The sequence below is a fragment of the Littorina saxatilis genome, linkage group LG7, assembly GCF_037325665.1.
Source record: "Littorina saxatilis isolate snail1 linkage group LG7, US_GU_Lsax_2.0, whole genome shotgun sequence".
NCBI lineage: Eukaryota > Metazoa > Mollusca > Gastropoda > Littorinimorpha > Littorinidae > Littorina > Littorina saxatilis.
The window spans coordinates 7,474,084-7,495,582 of NC_090251.1; the positions used below are offsets into that span (position 1 = coordinate 7,474,084).

The 21,499-nt window shown below is 42.7% G+C and overlaps 1 protein-coding gene across 1 annotated transcript in view; it reads left to right on the forward strand.

The window, feature by feature from the left end:
- The window catches only part of LOC138970599 (uncharacterized), a 142,719-nt gene that overhangs the window by 117,566 nt on the left and 3,654 nt on the right, over positions 1-21,499 (forward strand). The window contains exons 28-36 of the mRNA XM_070343064.1: positions 161-289; positions 1,428-1,565; positions 5,530-5,607; positions 6,942-7,025; positions 9,343-9,426; positions 11,682-11,798; positions 15,439-15,567; positions 16,865-16,897; positions 17,679-17,780. Of these exons, the coding sequence (XP_070199165.1) occupies positions 161-289; positions 1,428-1,565; positions 5,530-5,607; positions 6,942-7,025; positions 9,343-9,426; positions 11,682-11,798; positions 15,439-15,567; positions 16,865-16,897; positions 17,679-17,780 (894 nt within the window). The remainder of the gene's footprint in view (positions 1-160; positions 290-1,427; positions 1,566-5,529; positions 5,608-6,941; positions 7,026-9,342; positions 9,427-11,681; positions 11,799-15,438; positions 15,568-16,864; positions 16,898-17,678; positions 17,781-21,499) is intronic.

The following is a 21,499-nucleotide window of genomic DNA, read 5'->3' on the forward strand; positions in this document are numbered from 1 at the left end:
TCATAAGTGTGTTGTTCAAGTTTGTTGTTCAAGTGTGACTGTTATTAGTAATTTACACTTTGCCAGCGTGCAATCATCTTTGAGTGTGCTTTTTATGTGTAACCCTTCTAATTTACTTCCTGTGTCTGTCTGTCTGTCTGTTTGTCTTGCTGTGAAACAGAGATCCCGGTGAACAAGGCGTGCAGTGTGGACGACGAGTGCGAGGCGGGGTCAGTCTGCCCTCACAACACACAACGCTGCACGTGCTCTGACCAGGTCGCCACGCCATTAGCACAAGGGCAAGGTTGCGGTGGGTGCCTTCCCACATTGGTATTGCTATCACATCGTCCTGTGAGGTTACCCTCATGGAAATTTGGTATGCTTTCTCACTTGGGAAAGCGAGCTGCCGTGCAGTTACGGCGCTATTTTGTTTTTGTTTTTTTGCGTACGTGTATTCATGTTCCAAAGCCCTGAGACTTTCGCTGTACATTTGGGATCTTTATCTTATTTTTACATTTATCGCGCGATACGTTTTTTGAATCCCCTGATACATCAGTAGTCAGCGAGTAATTTACTGAAGAGAGTCTAAACACAAGAAAAATAATTAAGAGAAACGAGCGAACAAACCCCTAGTATCACCCTTTGGCATATTGAACAAACACATACGTGAGAGAGACACTCGTGAGATAATAATCGTTCAAATCACACGTGTGTATATCATGCAAATGAGGTCGTGTCAAGCAAGTCTGGCAGGGACCTGTTTTTCCACTGCTTATGATGCCAAAGACAACGAGACAAACGTCATTATAGAAAAAATAATTGCGCTCGCTATAATTACCCTCGATGATTATTTAGAACTAACACGACACGCCACATTTTCAGAGTGACGTTTCTTTGCTTTGACGTAATAGATTGCACGAGGCTTTAGAAGAGATCAAGCTTCCAAAACAAACGTCTTCAATTTAGCTGCCTCGACTGCAGGATATTTTCGGTGAAATACACGTTAGTACAGTATGTAGGATAAACAGAATACTACATGGCTTGCTGATTCGTACCAGATTTACACTCGTTGCTTTTTCAAATGGTGAACAGCTCGCTTTCGTCCGCAGTTTAATATTTAAAAAAACCAAAAACTCGTGTAAATCTGGTACGACACAGCCGCAAGCCATGTAGTATTCTCTCTTTTAACGTAAAACAATAGAGAATTGTTTTTAACCCAGTGGTTTGCCACATGTTGCCTTATTCAATGTGAATTTTCACTAAATAACAAAGAACGACGAAGCATTTTGTCAAGCGTTTGAGTCTATGCAGGTCATTTAGGACACTTTTTCAACACTTGGTGACAAGACCACAGCTCTCAGTGACGATGTTAGCAGTGGAGGGAGGGGGGTTACCTCTGTCGTCTAGAATGAGGGCTATCACTGTACCTAGCTGTTTATTTGTTTCAGATCCCAAGGTTGGCAGGGTGGGGGGAAAGTGTTCCGACGCGAACAAGTGTGTGGACCCAAGCGCTGTGTGCGACGCCGGGCAGCAGAAATGTGAATGTTCTGCCAGCTACGAGACCAAGCAGAGAGACTTTAGCTGCAGTAAGTCATATGTGTAGAGGACCGCGCTAAAGGTCTGTCTCCACATTACAGGATAAATCAGGCTCTGTTGTCAGAACAAAAAACTGTGCATTAAACAGTCTTTTCTGTAATCAAGTGTGACACGATAACGCAGTAGTCCCCCTTCCGTAGTAGCTTCTCTGCATGCAGAGTTGTCTGCCGGGCCTTAGTTATTTATATCTCGACGGTTGCCGGTCAGAAACTTGTGACTTGACTTGTAGAGAGTTGTTAGTAACTGGATCTGATTGCTGTCGTCTCATGGTATGCCTTGCAAACTTTTGAGTGCAGCAAAAACTGATTTCATGAGGTTATCCAATCTGCCCAAACCCAATCCTGTTTTACTTGCTTTGCCTGAAAAGGTAATTTGAGTGTTTCATAGGGTTAATTGCACATGATTTTATCAAAATGAACAACTATCTTCCAGCAAATAAATTGGGGTTGTTTGTATGTGTGCAATAGATTTTTTGTTGCAACACCATTTAATTCGTTAAAGCAGTGTAGACGACTCCAGACGAGATTCGGGCGGACAACCACTTGAGGAACTGACATACAGGGTGGCATGCTCACTCTACTTCTTGTCTTTGGTATATCACGCTTTCTCGGGTATAAGCGGGTCTGTATCTCCTTAATGTCTGCCTGGAAGTCCCTTCGCCAGGTGAGACCTCACACACCTCTATGGGGTTGAATGACCACCCAATATTACCGGAGTATTGTTGACTTTCGTCACTTATTGGTTTCTGTTAATTTCTTTTATTTTACACAAGACAATGTTGGTCAGATACATTTTGTGCATTCTTGTAAGGTACTCTCTATCTTGTTTCTTGTGTTGATTGAAAGGCAACTATTGAAAACCGTTCATCAATTTTTAAATTGAACTTTCACCTCCAAAATCCTTCACAACATGATACATCTGTTTTCATATCCTGTACTGTTTTGTACTTTACAAACTCTAACCGTTAAACAGTAGACAGGTATTACAAACAACATTATTCATTCTCACAACATTTCTTCGCATAAATATTGATGCCGCAAGAAACAGAAGATTATATTTAAAAATTCGGTTTGGTGAATTTCAAATCATATCACAGATACCCCGATACAATGATATTTCTCTCGATCGTAAACTTGGCCAAAAGATTATTGCAACAGATTTTAAACCCAAATTAAAGCATTAATATCCGAATTCCGTGTCATTTCATTAAAACGTTATATGCCAGTTAACCTTCACCGTACTTCGTGGGTCGTGGACGACCCAGAGCCTCACAAAATCGACTTTATCTCTGAAACTTTTTGGAGTTTTTAATTGAGGCTTCATGTAATCTCTAATCACCATACGACCTTTCCATCGCCCATTTTTTGAAAGATTATCTGTGTAAACAAACAAATAAACTAGGACGTATTTTGAACTACACAGTCCGGATGATGTGGGTCGTGGACGACCCATATGGAATTACGTAAGGAATGTTACGTTGTTTATCCTTATTCGGATGGCGTGGGTCGTGTACGACTCATACTATGCAAAGAGGCGGCAAAATGTTTATCCCTATTCGGATGGCGTGGGTCGTGTACGACCCATACTTATTACGTTGAATCCTTCTTTGGAAAGTGTGGGTCGTATCATCCGGACTGTGTAGTCCAACACTTGATCCGGTGAAGGTTAAGGCTGTTCACTTAACCTTCAGGATCACCTTTTGGATTAGATATTTCTTTAACAGGGATCACGTACAGATAACTGATTGATATAGATTATGTGTACGTTTCATTTGCGTGTAGCCACTAGCGTTAATTTGCTACTCATGCAAACAAATTTGAACGTTCGCGCTGTCAGATGTTATCGCTGCGTGTCTCTTATAAGACATGCTACGGTCACGCTTGGCTGGGCATCGCTGTGGCCATAGAATCATTGCTTAAATATCAAGTATGTTTATAGGCCTAGCAAATTTGCGTCAGTGCTTAAACGCACATCCAACGTTCGCAGTGTGTATATCAGTTATTGACTCACATGCGAAGCAAAAGTGAGTCTATGTACTCACCCGAGTCGTCCGTCCGTCCGTCCGGAAAACTTTAACGTTGGATATTTCTTGGACACTATTCAGTCTATCAGTACCAAATTTGGCAAGATGGTGTATGATGACAAGGCCCCAAAAAACATACATAGCATCTTGACCTTGCTTCAAGGTCAAGGTCGCAGGGGCCATAAATGTTGTCTAAAAAACAGCTATTTTTCACATTTTTCACATTTTCTCTGAAGTTTTTGAGATTGAATACCTCACCTATATATGATATATAGGGCAAAGCAAGCCCCATCTTTTGATACCAGTTTGGTTTACCTTGCTTCAAGGTCAAGGTCACAGGAGCTCTTCAAAGTTGGATTGTATACATATTTTGAAGTGACCTTGACCCTGAACTATGGAAGATAACTGTTTCAAACTTAAAAATTATGTGGGGCACATGTTATGCTTTCATCATGAGACACATTTGGTCACATATGATCAAGGTCAAGGTCACTTTGACCCTTATGAAATGTGACCAAAATAAGGTAGTGAACCACTAAAAGTGACCATATCTCATGGTAGAAAGAGCCAATAAGCACCATTGTACTTCCTATGTCTTGAATTAACAGCTTTGTGTTGCATGACCTTGGATGACCTTGACCTTGGGTCAAGGTCACATGTATTTTGGTAGGAAAAATGTGTAAAGCAGTTCTTAGTGTATGATGTCATTGCTAGGTTTAGGTCAAGCATGTGAGTCGTATGGGCTTTGCCCTTCTTGTTTATCTAAAGACATGCACAGTCATACATTTTTGGGGACCCAAGGGAACAAGCCTATGACGAGTTTAAAATCTTCTTTCGAAAAATTGCATTACATTTTAATAAATACCTGTAACGATTCATAATTTCGCACGAAGTATTTCTAGTATTTTGGTAAAATATTCTAATAGTTTAAAAGCAATCCACCCAGTCATTGATAAACTGCAGCCTTTTTTGTCATGATACCCCTAAAACATGACGCATACAGTCCCTTTTTTTGTTTTACCGCTCTAGCGATCGACATCTGCATCAGTAGGAATAGCATAGCATACGAAATACGCAAGATAGCAAACCAAAACAGTCTGTTCAGGGTAGATAATTGGTTTGACTTTCTTTTCGTATGTCACAGTTGCAACTTTTTGCCTTCTGTGATTTTGTTGTCGATTTTTCATTCGACCCTTCCGTTTTTGTCTGGTCGATTTTGAGGGTACCCTTACTTGAGCGGCGGTCACGTGATCCCTGTAAAAGAAATATTTAATCCAAAAGGTGATCCTGAAGGTTAACTGAACGGCCTTAACTGGCACATAAAGTGTTAATGACATGAAACGGGTATTAATGTTTTAATTTTGGTTTGAAATCTGTTGCAATTGTTTGTTGGCCAAGTTTACAATGTCAGTTAAAGCCATATGTACTCGATGACTATACACGCTAATTGCTTTACCAACAGCTGGAGACATGCTAAATTAAGTTCCCTGCAAAATATTGTGGTCTAGGACCCCTTCAATGTTGAGATATGTTAATTTTCATTTTGATCTGGATCGTCCTATTTATAGATTTGCCAACAGAGGTAGCGTTGACGCAAGGGAAATAACTCCGCGTCTTTGTTTACATCCAAAGTTTTTGAGACTCTAAAACAAGCTGTAATGCATGTATATGGTCCGCGCATGGCGACATATCGTCATTACATGGTCTTATGGTGCGTTTGACATCGATTATGGGCAAACTACACTTTGTAAACACGGGAGCGCGTACATATGCCTTTAATACCAACACACTTTATTGAATAAAACTTAAACAAAGTAAAACCAACTTGGTATGATGAGTTGAATTACGATGTTATTGGCCGTAAAGATAATTTGTGTGTGATGTAGCTTGTCAACTTTTTTTCGTTACCGTTGTTGTACACATGTGTGCAGCAAAACGTATGGGTGAAACATGTGAACGCGATGAGGAGTGTCGGAATGGTGCCTACTGCGACAGCCTCAAGAAGTGCAGTAAGTGAACACCCCTCTTAAGACAACAATCCGTATTTGGACGAAAACAAACGGATGAAGCAAATTAACAAAGTAAAAGTTTTTCCTTAAAAATGTTCGATGCCTTCTGTGTTCATGTTTCATAGTTTTGCTTGCACACAGATTTGATATTAAAATCTACCCACCCGACAACTTATAACACTTAATCTAATATTCCAGACACATGCGCATTTGCTCAGAAGCATGCAAAAAATAAGCTTTGATGCTCCATACTGGCAGTTTGTTCTCATAGATCGCGTGGCCACTCACAGATACAGTAAAGAATGGTTGTGTGTTGCCATAGATCTCATGGCCCCTCACAGATACAGTAAAGAATGGCTGTGTGTTGCCATAGATATCAATGCCCCTGACACATACAGTGAAGAATGGCTGTGTGTTGCTATAGATTTCATGGCCCCTCACAGATGCAGTAAAGAATGGCTGTGTGTTGCCATAGATATCAATGCCCCTGACACATACAGTGAAGAATGGCTGTGTGTTGCTATAGATTTCATGGCCCCTCACAGATGCAGTAAAGAATGGCTGTGTGTTGCCATAGATATCAATGCCCCTGACACATACAGTAAAGAATGGCTGTGTGTTGCTATAGATTTCATGGCCCCCCACAGATGCAGTGAAGAATGGCTGTGTGTTGCTATAGATCTCATGGCCCCTCACAGATACAGTAAAGAATGGTTGTGTGTTGCTATAGATCTCATGGCCCCTGACACATACAGTGAAGAATGGCTGTGTTGCTATAGATCTCATGGCCCCTCACAGATACAGTAAAGAATGGTTGTGTGTTGCTATAGATCTCATGGCCCCTGACACATACAGTGAAGAATGGCTGTGTTGCTATAGATCTCATGGCCCCTGACACATACAGTGACGAATGGATGTGTGGTGCTGCAGATATCATGGCCCCTCACAGATGCAGTAAAGAATGGCCGTGTCTTACTATAGATCTCATGGCCCCTCACAGATACAGTAAAGAATGGCTGTGTGTTGCTATAGATCTCATGACCCCTCACAGATACAGTAAAGAATGGCTGTGTGTTGCTATAGATCTTATGGCCCCTCACAGATACAGTAAAGAATGGATGTGTGGTGCTGCAGATATCATGGCCCCTCACAGATGCAGTAAAGAATGGCCGTGTTGCTATAGATCTCATGGCCCCCCACATATACAGTAAAGAATGGCTGTGTGTTGCTATAGATCTCATACCACTCACAGATACAGTAAAGAATGGCTGTGTGTTGCTATAGATCTCATACCACTCACAGATGCAGTAAAGAATGGCTGTGTGTTGCTGCAGGTCTCGAGCTGGGGGAGACGTGTCGGGGAGAGCTGAAGAAGAACTGTGGTCCGGAGGCCATCTGTGACAGGGACGATCAATGTTGTGAGTCCTTGGGGAGGAAGCCTTCTATTGGGTGGTCTTAAAATAAAAGGGGGGGGGGGTCGAAGGCGAGTCGTGTAAGCATTTGCTTTTCTTGTTTAGGGTATGCTGAAGAGAACAGCAACTTTTTACAAACATTCCTGGAGACTGACTAAGTATTTTGTGGCATGGCAGGTTGCCTGCCCTGCACATCCAGACACAATTGAATGAAACACAATGGATTCTTGTGTGTATGATAGCTGTTCCAGATAAATTACGTCTTTAGCATTCACCGTGTTTCCTGGGTCGTGGACGACTGTCAACCTCACAAGAGTGTCTGTAGCTCGAAAACTATTCGGAGTTTTGGATTGAGACTTTATGCGATTCTCAAACACCATATAACCTGCATGTCTATCGATGAATGTTTGTCTCACCTGAGTCATTGTTGAGTATTAGGATTCATATGTGTCCGTCTGTATGGAGGGTGTCCGGCCGGCCTGCCGGCCGTGGACCAAAACCTCAACGTTGAGGTTATCTCGGACGTTTTTAAACTAGACCTCTGAAACTGTGCATACTTTTAGGGTTTGATGATCTCACAAAGTGACCTCCGTTTGGTTGACCTTCGTCAAATTTGGGGGTCACAGCGGGGTCATGTTCGTTTCAACAAAACTTAACGTTGAGGTTATCTCGGATGTTTTTGAAGCTAGAGCTGTGATACTTTACACACTTCTAGGGTTTGATCATCTTCCAACTTGACGTAAGTTTGAATGACCCTCGTCAAGTTTTGGGGTCACATGGGGTCATGTTCGATTCATAATAACAATCACGTTATCTCAGGCGTTTTTGAAGCTAGAGCTTTGACACTTTGAACACTTCAAGCGTTTGATAATCTACCGATATGACCTTAGGTTGGTTGACCCCCGTCACAGCGGGGTCATGTTTGCAAAAGCTTTACATTGAGTTTTTTTCAGTTTTTTTGGGAGCAATAGCCTCCAAATTTCACGAAATTGCAGGTGTTGGTAATCAGCAGAGTCCCTGCATGAACATATTTGCTGAAACAGATTTTCATCACAGAAAATGTCCACTGAGCTATCAAGGATATAAGTCTTCACGTCATTAAGCTATGATGTCATTGTTTGATTTGGTCACAGTCTTGGCTAGACTATTGGTGATAACATCATGTGTCACTCAAGTGTCTGAGTATACATAAATATTTTAGCCAAAACTCAATTTGGGAAAGAAAATGAGTAATTATAATTCTTGTTAAGAAAAAAAATCTCTTTTTAGAAAGATGAGTTGGTGGATGTTGAGTATGTCAGGCTAGTGATGGTGGTGGGAAAGAGATTGATTTGAATATGTATTAATGCTGCGTCGCCCAACACAAATAACGGTTTGTGGTGTGACGAAAAAAAGAACAGGGCCGGAGTGTTGTGTAAATAATGAGCAATTCTTCCAAATCCATTTAAAAAATGTGACACTACGCATATTGAGCCAGAATTTTTTGTTATGGCAAATTGATGTTGCAGTTCCGGAGAAAATGATCAAAATGTCTTTGAGAATTGGCGTTCAAACGTATTTTTCCCATAATATAACAATGCACAGCTCGAAAGTATGGCCAAGAACAAATCTACGGCACTTCGAAGAAAGAAGAATAACAACATTCTTGTCCATTACGACTTGCAATTTACCGTGTGCGCTGTAAAATCTCCCTACCTTCAAAGCAGACGAAAAGCAGACATCTTCATTTTCTTCCAAGGGAGAAATCGTTGGTCATAAAGTCTGGCAGGACCCAAACATACTTCTGCACGCTTTCTTTTCTTTTCATATTCAGTTGCTTCACAAAAATAAAAATGTCATTGGTTTTCTCAACTTGTCAAATCAGTCAAAACGACCGCAGAACACAGAACTGGGAAATGACAGGGGGGGGGGGGGGAGGGGGGGGGGGTCATAAGTACTGGAATCCTCCTTTCAAGTCCTACAAAACCATAATGGACTTCGTAAACAAACAAATTAACAATGACATCATTTGACAGTCCGGATGTTGTAGGTCGTATGGAATATGGAATTGTTCGGTGTTAACCTAATCAGATTTACGACCAATCCTCTGCAAAGAGGCGGAAAGAATTGATCCCTATTCGGATGGCGTGGGTCGTGTCCGACCCTACCTTTAAGTTCAATCTTTCTTTGGAAAGTATGGGTCGTACACGACATACATCATCCAGACTGTGTATTCCAAAGTGTGACCCGGCGAAGGATAACCTACACTTACATTGTTCGGCCAGTGTTGTCGTTCTGTCCAGTTTTTCTTACGATTAAAATAGGGTCATGTTTGCCCATCCAGCAATCAGAATGCACGGAGACTGCAGCGGTGACAACCTTGCCCACTGCGAGGCAGGATTGTTCTGTGACTGGCTGGGGAAATGTCGTGAGTACACTCCTCCTGTCGCCATGGCTGTCTTCTATCCGGGCTTGTTCGCTAAACTAAGACCACACATGTTTTACGTGTTTGGGTCCTTAAGCTTTGTCATAGATATTTACTTGCCTAACGTGTTGTTGTTTTTTATCCACGCCAAGTATTGATTGGGAGTTCACACACCTTTCCCGTTCATGCAATCCACCCAGTCTGATATTCTTCCATCAGATAGTGTACAACAGTTACATTGTATTTCACACGAACTTATCACGAATGACGAAGCAGTAAAAGTTGGAAAAACGATGTTGGCTTACTTTGTAAATAATGCACACATATACTGTACACTTCTCTTTCAATTCACGTTAATTACCACGTGCGTGTTGACGTGATTGCCATGTGCGTGTTGAAGTGATTGTCACGTGTGTGTAGAACTGATTGCCATGTGTGTGTTGAACTGATTGCCATGTGTGTGTTGAACTGATTGCCATGTGTGTGTTGACCTGATTGCCATGTGTGTTGAACTGATTGCCATGTGTGTGTTGAACTGATTGCCATGTGTGTGTTGAACTGATTGCCATGTGTGTGTTGAACTGATTGCCATGTGTGTGTTGAACTGATTGCCATGTGTGTGTAGAACTGATTGCCATGTGTGTGTTGAACTGATTGCTATGTGTGTGTAGAACTGATTGCCATGTGTGTGTTGAACTGATTGCCATGTGTGTGTTGAACTGATTGCCATGTGTGTGTTGAACTGATTGCCATGTGTGTGTTGAACTGATTGCCATGTGTGTGTTGACCTGATTGCTATGTGTGTGTTGACCTGATTGCTATGTGTGTGTTGAATAGATTGCCATGTGTGTGTTGACCTGATTGCTATGTGTGTGTTGACCTGATTGCTATGTGTGTGTAGAACTGATTGCTATGTGTGTGTTGAACTGATTGCCATGTGTGTGTTGAACTGATTGCCATGTGTGTGTAGAACTGATTGCCACGTGTGTGTGTTGAACTGATTGCTATGTGTGTGTTGAACTGATTGCCATGTGTGTGTTGAACTGATTGCTATGTGTGTGTTGAACTGATTGCTATGTGTGTGTTGACCTGATTGCCATGTGTGTGTTGAACTGATTGCCATGTGTGTGTTGACCTGATTGCTATGTGTGTGTTGAACTGATTGCCATGTGTGTGTTGAACTGATTGCCACGTGTGTGTTGACCTGATTGCCACGTGTGTGTAGAACTGATTGCCATGTGTGTGTTGAACTGATTGCCACGTGTGTGTAGAACTGATTGCCATGTGTGTGTTGAACTGATTGCCATGTGTGTGTTGAACTGATTGCCATGTGTGTGTAGAACTGATTGCCACGTGTGTGTTGAACTGATTGCCATGTTTGTGTAGAACTGATTGCCACGTGTGTGTTGACCTGATTGCCATGTGTGTTGAACTGATTGCCTTGTGTGTGTAGAACTGATTGCCACGTGTGTGTTGACCTGATTGCCACGTGTGTGTTGACCTGATTGCCATGTGTGTTGAACTGATTGCCTTGTGTGTGTAGAACTGATTGCCATGTGTGTGTTGAACTGATTGCCATGTGTGTGTTGAACTGATTGCCATGTGTGTGTTGAACTGATATCCATGGATGTGTGTTGAACTGATTGCCATGTGTGTGTTGAACTGATTGCCATGTGTGTGTTGAACTGATTGCCATGTGTGTGTTGAACTGATTGCCATGTGTGTGTTGAACTGATTGCCACGTGTGTGTTGAACTGATTGCCATGTGTGTGTAGAACTGATTGCCACGTGTGTGTGTTGAACTGATTGCCATGTGTGTGTTGAACTGATATCCATGGATGTGTGTTGAACTGATTGCCATGTGTGTGTTGAACTGATATCCATGGATGTGTGTGTTGAACCGATTGCAATGTGTGTGTTCAAATGATTGCCATGTCTGTGTTGAACTGATTGCTGTGTTTGTGTTTAACTAAGTGTCATGCGTGTATTGAACTCATTGCCTTGTGTGTGTTCAAATGATTGCCATGTGTGTGTTAATCTGAGTGGTGTGATGTGTTTGTTCAAATGATTGCCATGTGTGCTAATCTAAATGGTGTAATGTGTTTGTTCAAATGATTGCCACGCATGTGTATTGAATTGATCGCAATGAGTTTGTTGAACTAACTATCATAATGTGTGTTGAACAGATTGTCATGTGTGTGTTGAACTGATTGCCTTGTGTGTTGAACTGATTTCCACATGTGTGTTGAACTGCACAGGATTGGATGTCGGTCGCATGTGCAACGAGTCTTCAGTGTGTCCGTCTGGCGCTGCCTGTTTGGACAGCGTGTGCGAGTGTGTCGAGGGCAAGGCCGTAGTCGACCTGTTTCTGTGTAGTGAGTCTGGCACAAATGCACGACCATTTCAAGTATATGCATACATACTCACGCGTTAAGGGGAGAGGTGGCACGACACATTAAAACTGACTGTTTGCAAATTGTTGACACAGCTAAGTCATTGGTGAGTATTAGGATTCATATGTGTCTGTATGTACGGACGGCCGGTCGTCCGTCCGTCTGTCCGTGGACAAAAGACTTAACGTTGAAGTTATCTCGAAGGTTTTTCAAGCTAGACCTCTGTAACTTCGCATACTTTTATGGTTTAATGACCTTACAATTGACCCCAGTTTGGTAATGGTTGACCCTCGTCAAATGTGGGGTCACAGCGGGGTCAAGTTCGTTTCATAAAAACTTTAACGTTGGGGTTATTTCGGATGTTTTTGAAGCTAGAACTTTGAATCCTTGCACACTTTTAGGGTTTAATAATCTCCCGAATTGACATACGTTTGATTGACCCTTGTCAAGTTTTGGTGTCACAGGGGTTCATGTTCAATGCATAAAAATCAAAAATTGACGGGTTTTTTCAGGCGTTTTGAAGCTAGAGCTGGAATCCTCCTTTTGAGACCTACAAAACCCGCAGAAAATCTGGTCTTATAATTGGGGTAAACTTACACTGTACAGAGGTAATGAACAGAATATCTTAGGGTTCAGGGAGGGGTAACGAAGGCGAGTCGAGTGTAAGCATTTGCTTTTTACATTTAGTCAAGTTTTGACTAAATGTTTTAACATAGAGGGGGGAATCGAGACGAGGGTCGATGTGTGTGTGTGTGTGTGTGTGTGTGTGTGTGTGTGTCTGACTGTCTGTGCGTGTGTGTGTGTGTAGAGCGATTCAGAGTAAACTACTGGACCGATCTTTATGAAATTTTACATGAGAGTTCCTGGGTGAGATATCCCCAGAGGTTTTTTTCATTTTTTCGATAAATGTCTTTTATGACGTCATATCTGGCTTTTTGTAAAAGTTGAGGCGGCACTGTCACACCCTCAATTTTGAATTTTGGCCAAGCAATCTTCGACGAAGGCCGGACTTCGGTATTGCATTTCAGCATGGAGGCTTACAAATTAATTAATGACTTTGGTCATTAAAAATCTGAAAATTGTAATTAAACTTATTTTTTTATAAAACGATCCAAAATTACTTTTATTTTATTCTTCATCATGTTCTGATTCCAAAAACATATAAATATGTTATATTCGGATTAAAAACAAGCTCTGAAAATTAAAAATTTAAAAATTATGATTAAAATTAAATTTCCGAAATCGTGTTAAAACTATTTCATCTTATTCCTTGTCGGTTCCTGATTCCAAAAACATATAGCTATGATATGTTTGGATTAAAAACACGCTCAGAAAGTTAAAACGAAGAGAGGTATAGTAAAGCGTGCTATGAAGCACAGCGCAACCGCTACCGCGCCAAACAGGCTCGTCACTTTCACTGCCTTTTGCACTAGCGGCGGACTACGTTCAGTTTCATTTTGTGAGTTCCACAGTTTGACTAAATGTAGTAATTTCGCCTTACGCGACTTGTCTTGTTTTGCAATGGTTTGATGTACTTTCACATTCAGGTTCCATTTAGGAATTAGCACCAATTTTTTTTGGAAAAATAATGATTTTTTTCCGTAAAGTTCTAAAAAGTGGCAATACGCTCCAGCTCATCATTGACACATTTCTTAAGCTGCACGTTTCAAATGTGTCATACACGTGTGGAAAGTCCATAACGAATGCAAGTGTTGTTCGTTCAGTGCAAGACACCTTAGAGGCACTCACATGGTGTACTCCTTACTTCGGGGTCTACTACTACTAGGTGACCACTTTCATCTACTACTTCTTCAAATCACTACTTCTTCCACATTCCACTCCATCACATCTGTAATTATATAGCGTTTTGACCAATTGCATTGCAATCATGCAATGAGGGAGAATACAATTGTGCATTACATATTCACAATCAGGTCTGCATTCCATCATCAGAAAATAAAAACTTTGTTTTGTTTTACTGCAAATCTATTACAAAGATAAATCACTCCTAGTTATTGCAAAACAAGAGTTATAAGTCTACAAGTATTAGAAGAAAATCACATACTGAGAAAATTGCATTTGAAAGTAAGTGAAGTGTTTCTCTCCGCATGATAAACATATTGCCAAACCAAGAGTATGTGTGTGTGTTCTGCTACTGTCCACTTACATTTTTGCATATTTCAGTCACTCCCCCCCCACACACACACACTCAGTCCAGCGTTGCACATATCGACATCAGACTGATGCTAAAGTCGATGAAACTTTATGCAACGTTTATTATGTTATTAATAGATTTGGTTTATTTAAACGAATTGTTCAGCCGTTACCGCCTTACGTTGTAATGTCCATGCAGGAACACAACTATAAGCTTCTAGCTTGTTGCTGTGTAATTTGTTTTCATGTCATGATTGTAAGTTTTGTTAAAATAAACTTATGTTTAAACCAAACTCGATGAAACATTCAGTACAGTAATTCCGATCATCTGACATGAAGGCGTTTTGAATGTTACTTGCAATTCTCAATGTTCTCAGTTTTGTTGCAGAAGCAGGCTTACCGATGGCTTCTAACTAATGTTTGTTCCAATCACTCAAAACTGCTAGCTTATACTTCTTCGCTGCTCGATCTACCGCAAGTTGTAACTTCCTCTGCCTCTTGCATAATGGATTACCGCAGACTTTATTTTTTTGAGGCATAGTTGAGAGGAAACATCGATCTTTGATCTTCGATCGGTATAACGTCTGCGTGTATAACCGGATATTTGTACGAATGCGCATAACGACTTCCGGGCCTGAACCTGTTGGTAATGACCAATCAGAGAATATATTTTTTTTTAAAGTTGAAGGTCACTCTTCCAAATATGGAACATTTAATTGCATGATACAGTAACCTTTGCTATGCTCTGTGTTTTGGCTGTTGGGCGAAATAACGAACTCTATTTTTGTGATTGTGGCGTCGTCGAAACACGCTGAGTGGTTTATGCAATAAGTCTGTCAAGTTCAACGAAAAGTTGCTACTGCTCTGCCTGGAAAACATCGATCGAGTTTCCAGATATTTAGTATTTTCTCACTTCGAAAATCATCACTTTATTGCAAATAAAAAAGTTGAAAGTGACAAATAAACATGACACAGTTATTCTAGGGTGTTCAAAGTACCGACACATGCTGAAAACCAAAATCACATCATGGAACGATTTCGGACCAAAATTCTGTGCCACCTCTCCCTGCAAACCTGCAGATATACAGAAACATGCACACAAATCCACACACACACACACACACACACACACACACACACACACACACACACACACACATACCCGGTACACACAAACACACACACTAAAGATGCATGACACCTCAGATGGGTATTGGATAAACGGTAGGCACACTTGTGCTTGAATATTTGCAACTGACAGTAAGCTTGGATTTTAGATTTCCCGTTTAAAAACTTGACATTGAGTAAAACAAATAAATAAAATCGTTGGGAGTGTTCGACTCCTTGCAGGAAAGTCAATGAAACTTGATAATGGTCGTAATGGATAGAGGCTTGAGCGTGGCTGAAAGCCAAAGGGGATCTATGCGAGAAGGACAATTACTTTAACAAAGTCAGCTTGACCTTTCAGAACCAGCAAAGGGCAGGGTGGGGTCAACATGTGATGGGGTCAAGTCATGCACAGTGCCTGGGGCCCAGTGCTTGGATAAAGAATGCAGGTGTGACAAGGGAGTCGACGTCACACGGGACTTCGCTTGTGGTGAGTGCTAGTACACCTTCATTTTCAAGTAAAGAATTTCTAGCGGCCTGTCAGTTAAGGGCACTTTACTTAAACTGTCCGACTCGTGAAAACTGCCCCCGAGTGTATCGTCGTGTTTATAGTCTTCAGCTCTGCATCCTAATTAAAAGTACTATTTTTGTTATTTAGCACATTTAGAGATTTGGTTGTTGTGGGTTTATTTTCATTATAGAGCTTTAAAACTTCGCACTTGTGTTGGGTTTGATGACCTTCAGACACAAACATGACCTTCCTCAAACTCCAAAGCCGCGGAAGGGTCACGTTTGGTGTAAACAAAAAGGAAAATGATTTTTTTCTTAAAAGTATTTAAAGCTAGGGGTTCGGAAGTTCACACTTATGGGATGTTATGACCTCCAGACATAAGCCAAGTTTGGTTGTAAATATTTCTAGGGTTTGAGGACTACCAGAAATGAGCCGTGCTTTGTAGACTTTGACAAATTTCAAGGTCACAGTGGGTAAAAATGACAAACTATAATTGACTTGTGTTTTAATGCTAGATCTTTGAAACTTCACATATTTCCAGGATTTGATGACCTTTAAACATAAGTCTGCTTGATGTTTGTCAAATTGCATTGTCACTAGGGGATCGAGTTTGGGTTAATCAGTAATGAATTATTATGTTATTGAACGTTTATTGAGCTAGAGCAGCTGGTCATTGGTTTCGGATTCAAAAAGGTGAGTCGTATGAACATTTGCTTTTCTTGTTTTTCGTCAGTTCAACAACAGTGTTCATACTCATCGGCGACTTGCAGCAGGGTTTGGGACTGTGAGCATCGTGGACACCATTCTTAGTCACGTTCCGCTTTACACTATTCTTTCAGTTAAGACTTCAGAAAAATAAAGTACCACTCGATTTCGCAAATGTGTCGTGACTTCATTTGTTTCACGCAGCAAAATAGTGATTCTGAATATGTCGCTCTCTTTGGGACAAGAAAAGGCGGAAAGGGTAAAATGTATGTCCGACGATGTTTGATAATTCTGTATGAGAGCGTTCCGCTGAGTTTTATGTAGTTGTCTGCAGCTGGGTTACGGTTCAAGGGTTCTGTGCGCTGATCTTTCAAAGCAAAATCCAAATTGAAAGGATCGAGACAGGAATTAATACGTGTCAACTCCACGTGTGTTTGTGACCGGAAGTTCGCTCTCACTCCTCCCTCTCCCCTCATGTTAATTGCCTTAACCTAATTGGGCTGTTAGTTATGCTGTGTCACGAATTTAGGCAAGTTGTGAACATAAGATACTTTACTTCGTTCATTTTCAGTTGGGAAATCAGCAGCATCCTTATCTGCCAGCCGTGAGTATAGCCCTTTAGCGATTAGATATCTATATATATACTAGAGGAATACCCGGCTTCGCCGGGGTGAATCGCGAGACAGAGACAGAAAGCGTGGCGGTTCACCACAATCACCTTTGAAGGCGAAGTCCTGTCAAACGGGATTGAGAATTTTAGAGCTTATTTCTTAGCCCTATATTATCTGTTATGGCCTCTCAATTGCCAGAACATACAGACAGACAAAAGCCGCTAGACCCCATCACAAACAGAACTCTACAATCCACAGGTGTGCCCACACACACACACAAACACACACAAGCCGTATATATATATGTATATATATATATATATATTTTTTTTTTTTGCAGGACGTTAAATCAATTTTTTCATGACAGTTTTCAGTGAGATTGCTCATTTTTGACTCAATCTATTCTGCCAGGATCCGTGTTTGTTCACAAATGTTGCATGCATAGCCTTCATCGAACTTCAAGGTCACGTACACTGTTTGACTAATTGTTGTTGAGATGTGACCGCGTTTTGTGAGATGCTACGTATTCTTTTTGCTTTCAGGTATTAACGGTTTTCAAAACGCCTGGTTCCATCACTGACGGATAATTTGTGTATTTTTCGTGTACCATTTTGCAAAGATGTACAATGGGCATAACCTCTTCTTGCTCGTGTTTCGACACCGGAGTTTTTGTTTAGGAAATAAATATCGAAATCGATCTATCGGTTCGTTGAGTTGTTGTTTTACGATAGTAAAGCAAGTGTCAGCGCCTTACTAGGATGTTTTGTGTTTCAGCATCCTCACTAGGAATGGTCGTGGGTGTGAGTGTCGGCGCCGTGCTAACATTGATGGCTGTTGTTGCCTTCTTCGTCTACAGACGGAATAAGGCCTCACTAGGTAGGTTGCAAACAGAACAGTGTGCCTGTGTGGGAGAGAGTACGAACGAACGAACAAATGAACGAATGGTTTATTGCCTAGGCAGTTGGCCCATTGCAAAGAGAACAGCGGGATGAGGAAAGGGAGAAGGGGGATAGGGGTTACGAACGAAAAAACCCACCGAGAAGACCATGTACAGGTTTCCGAGACATTATTCGAGTCTTTGACTGATCACAGCTCAATGTTTTTCGCGAAGGAATACCGAGAGAAAAAACCCAACTTTTCACATCTTGACTGGAAGTGTCATAGAATCAGGTTCACAATGACCCAGCTTGATTATCCGAGGAGAAGGCGAATGAGTTCAGCGATGCCACAGAGGTGAGTTTCTAAACGTGCAAGCAGATTGTCGTATCGCTTGCTGCACCTTGGTTCCCGTCTCATCACGCAGGTTATGTGTTTGTGTTCTTCGGTTGTTTCGTAGTGTTTGAGGAAGAATGTTTGTGTACTCCTATGGCAGTCATATGCCAAAACAATGTCATCGCTTCTACAGATCAACATTTCCCTGCCACCCTTCTTATCCAAAACGGCTTTGCGAAAACATTGTATTTCTTGTTGTGTCTCTGAGTTACTCTGCACTGCCTGCCTGGTCACTTGTCCCACATGTTCTTTCAGCCAGTCGAGGTCGACGTTCAGACTACTGGCAAGTGACCTGACCTACTCGTGGCTTTCTTGTTGATGTTCAATCAGCTCGTTTCTGTGAGGGCTGTTCTGGTTTGTCAGAGTAACCATCACAATGGTCTTGATGCGCTGTGTCGCTGTGATCGGTATCGCACGTTGCAGTCACTGTAATGAAACTCAGTAACTCAAGCGAAGGTAAGAAAAGGCCTCTATCGTGCGCCTGTGGTTCAGGTCCAATGATGTTTACATTTTCAGACTGGCTGCACTGCGTCACGCTGTCACTGTCCTTCATCCACCCGTGCGTGTCTGTCACACCCTGTTGTGTTGACTGGCTGACAGAGGTGTTAGGGCGTGCTGCACGTGGAGTTGTCACACTGTGTTGGTCGTCTGCTACGAGTCGATGGTTATCACAGTTGTCACTGTTGTTTTGACTTTTCATATCTGAATTATAATTCTGCTTTGGCATCTTCTTTCGTTTCTTTGGTTTATGATATCACAAGAAGAAAGTTCCACCTGGTTTTTACATTTAGTCAAGTTTTGACTAAATGTTTTAACATAGACGGGGAATCGAAACGAGGGTGTGGTGAGTGTATGTGTGTGTGTTTGTATATATGTGTATGTGTGTATGTATAAAGTGATTCCGAGTAAACTACTGGGCCGATCTTCATGAAACTTTACACGAGAGTTCCACGACCGCATCCACGACCGCATCGCCAACGCCTCATCATCCAGGGAGCTGTTCTGGGCTCCTCCCCCGCTGCCCCCTTACCCACTGCTCACCCACCACAAGATATCCCGGAGTTATTCTCGGAGTTCTTCAAGGACAAGATTGACAAGCTTCGGAGAACACTCGATCAGCAGCCCTTCGTCCCGTCCCCACTCTCCCCCTCCTTCTCCGGCTCCCCCCTCACGTGCTTTCAGCCTGTCACTCAAAACCACGTCAAGCGACTTATCACCAAGACGGCCATCAAGACCTACGAGCTAGACCCCCTGCCAGGCTTCCTCTTCACCAAATGTCTGGACAAGCTCATGCTGTCTATCACAGATATCATCAACATCTCCCTGGCCACAGGCGTCGTTTCCGACTGCTTCAAGTCTGCCGTTGTCCGCCCACTCATCAAGAAGCCCGGCCTTGACGTCAACGAGTTGAAGAACTACCGTCCTGTGTCCAACCTGCCCTTCCTCTCCAAGCTTCTGGAGCGTATCATCCTGGAGCAGTTGAGCGCCCACCTGTCTCGGAACTCGCTGATGCCAGTGTACCAGTCAGCGTACCGCCCTCACCACAGCATCGAGATGGCGCTCCTGCGAATCACCACGGACGCCCTGAACGCAACAGATAGCGGTCTCGTCTCTGCCCTTGTGCTGCTGGACCTTTCCGCGGCCTTCGACACGATCGACCATCAGCTACTCGTCGATCGCCTCAGTTCCACGTTCGGCATTCACGACACCGCCCTCTCTTGGTTCCGGAACTACCTCCAGAACCGCTCTCAGACTGTCACCACTGATTCGTTCTCTTCTCAGCCTGTCCCTGTCCGCTTCGGCGTCCCACAAGGGTCTGTCCTCGGCCCTGTCCTTTTCACCCTGTACACCCAACCCCTCTCCCTGGTCATCGAACGCCACGGCTTGAACTAGAACTCCTTTGCCGATGACACGCAGCTCCAGAACAGCGCCAAGCCGGAGGACGTTGACCATCTCCTGGGATCCATCTCCAGTTGTTTCACTGACATCAAGAACTGGATGACTGAGAACAAATTGAAGCTGAACAGTGAGAAGAGGGAGGCCCTTCTCGTTGGAACACGACAGAAGATTGCTTCCCTCACTGTGACCGACCTCCAGCTGGATGACGCGACTGTTCCATTCTCCCCTGCTGTCAAGAGCCTTGGCGTCTTTCTCGACTCCACTCTCTCCATGCAGACACACATCTCCTTCATCATCAAGACCTGCTTTTTCCACCTACGACGCATCGCCTCCATCCGTCGCTACCTCACCCACGACGCCTGTGTCAAGCTGGTTGTCTCCCTCATCTTCAGTCGTCTGGACTACTGCAACTCCCTTCTGGCTGGCCTCCCCGCCCCATCCATTCATGGCTTACAACGAGTCCAGAACGCTGCCGCCAGGCTGACGTTGAGGAAGACGAAGCGAGACCACATCACCCCCCGACTTCGCTCCGTGCACTGGCTCCCTGTCAACACCCGAATCTCCTACAAACTGTCCACTCTGGTCTTCAAGTGTCTCAACGACTCTGCTCCCGAGTACCTTCAATTCTCCCTGGACCTGTTCACCCAGCCCTCCGACCGTCCCCTTCGTTCTGCTGCTGACCCACTCCGCCTTCACATCCCTCGCTCGAAACTCGCATCTGCTGGTCAGCGTGCATTTCCCTCCGCGGGCCCCTCCGTCTGGAACTCCTTGCCGCTTGAGCTTCGCCAGAACCCCTCTCTTGACGCGTTCAAGAGTAGGGTGAAGACTCAGTTCTTCCCGTAGCTGGCTGCGACTTTCATGTTCGACGTGATGTGTTGTGCCCCAAAAGACATTCTTATGCTGCGCTCTGTGAGAGGTGTTTTCTTTGTGTTTAATATTATTTTGTTTGGACCTAGCTATTGATGTGTACATTGTTGTTAAACAGTTGTTTGTTGTATGTTTATCAGGGTTTGCTAGTGTGTGATAGGGTTCGTGTCCGTCTGTAGATGTTAGTTTCTTTGTTATTCCTGTGTTGACAACTCTTCGACAAGCGCTTAGAACTGTACCCACGGAATACGCGCTATATAAGCTTCATATTGATTGATTGATTGATTGAGTTCCTGAGTATAATATCCCCAGAGTTCTTTTTTCATTGTTTGAATAAATGCCTGTAATGACGTCATATCCGGCTTTTTGTGAAAAATGAGGCGGAACTGTCACACCATCATTTTTCAACCAAATGTATTGACAATTTGGTCAAGCAATTTTCGACAAAGTCCGGACTATGGCATTGCATTTCAACTCGGTAGCTTAACAATAAGTTAGTTAGTTTGCTCATTAAAGTTGTCTAAAAAAATCGAATTTTCAGAAGCAGAGTAAAAAAA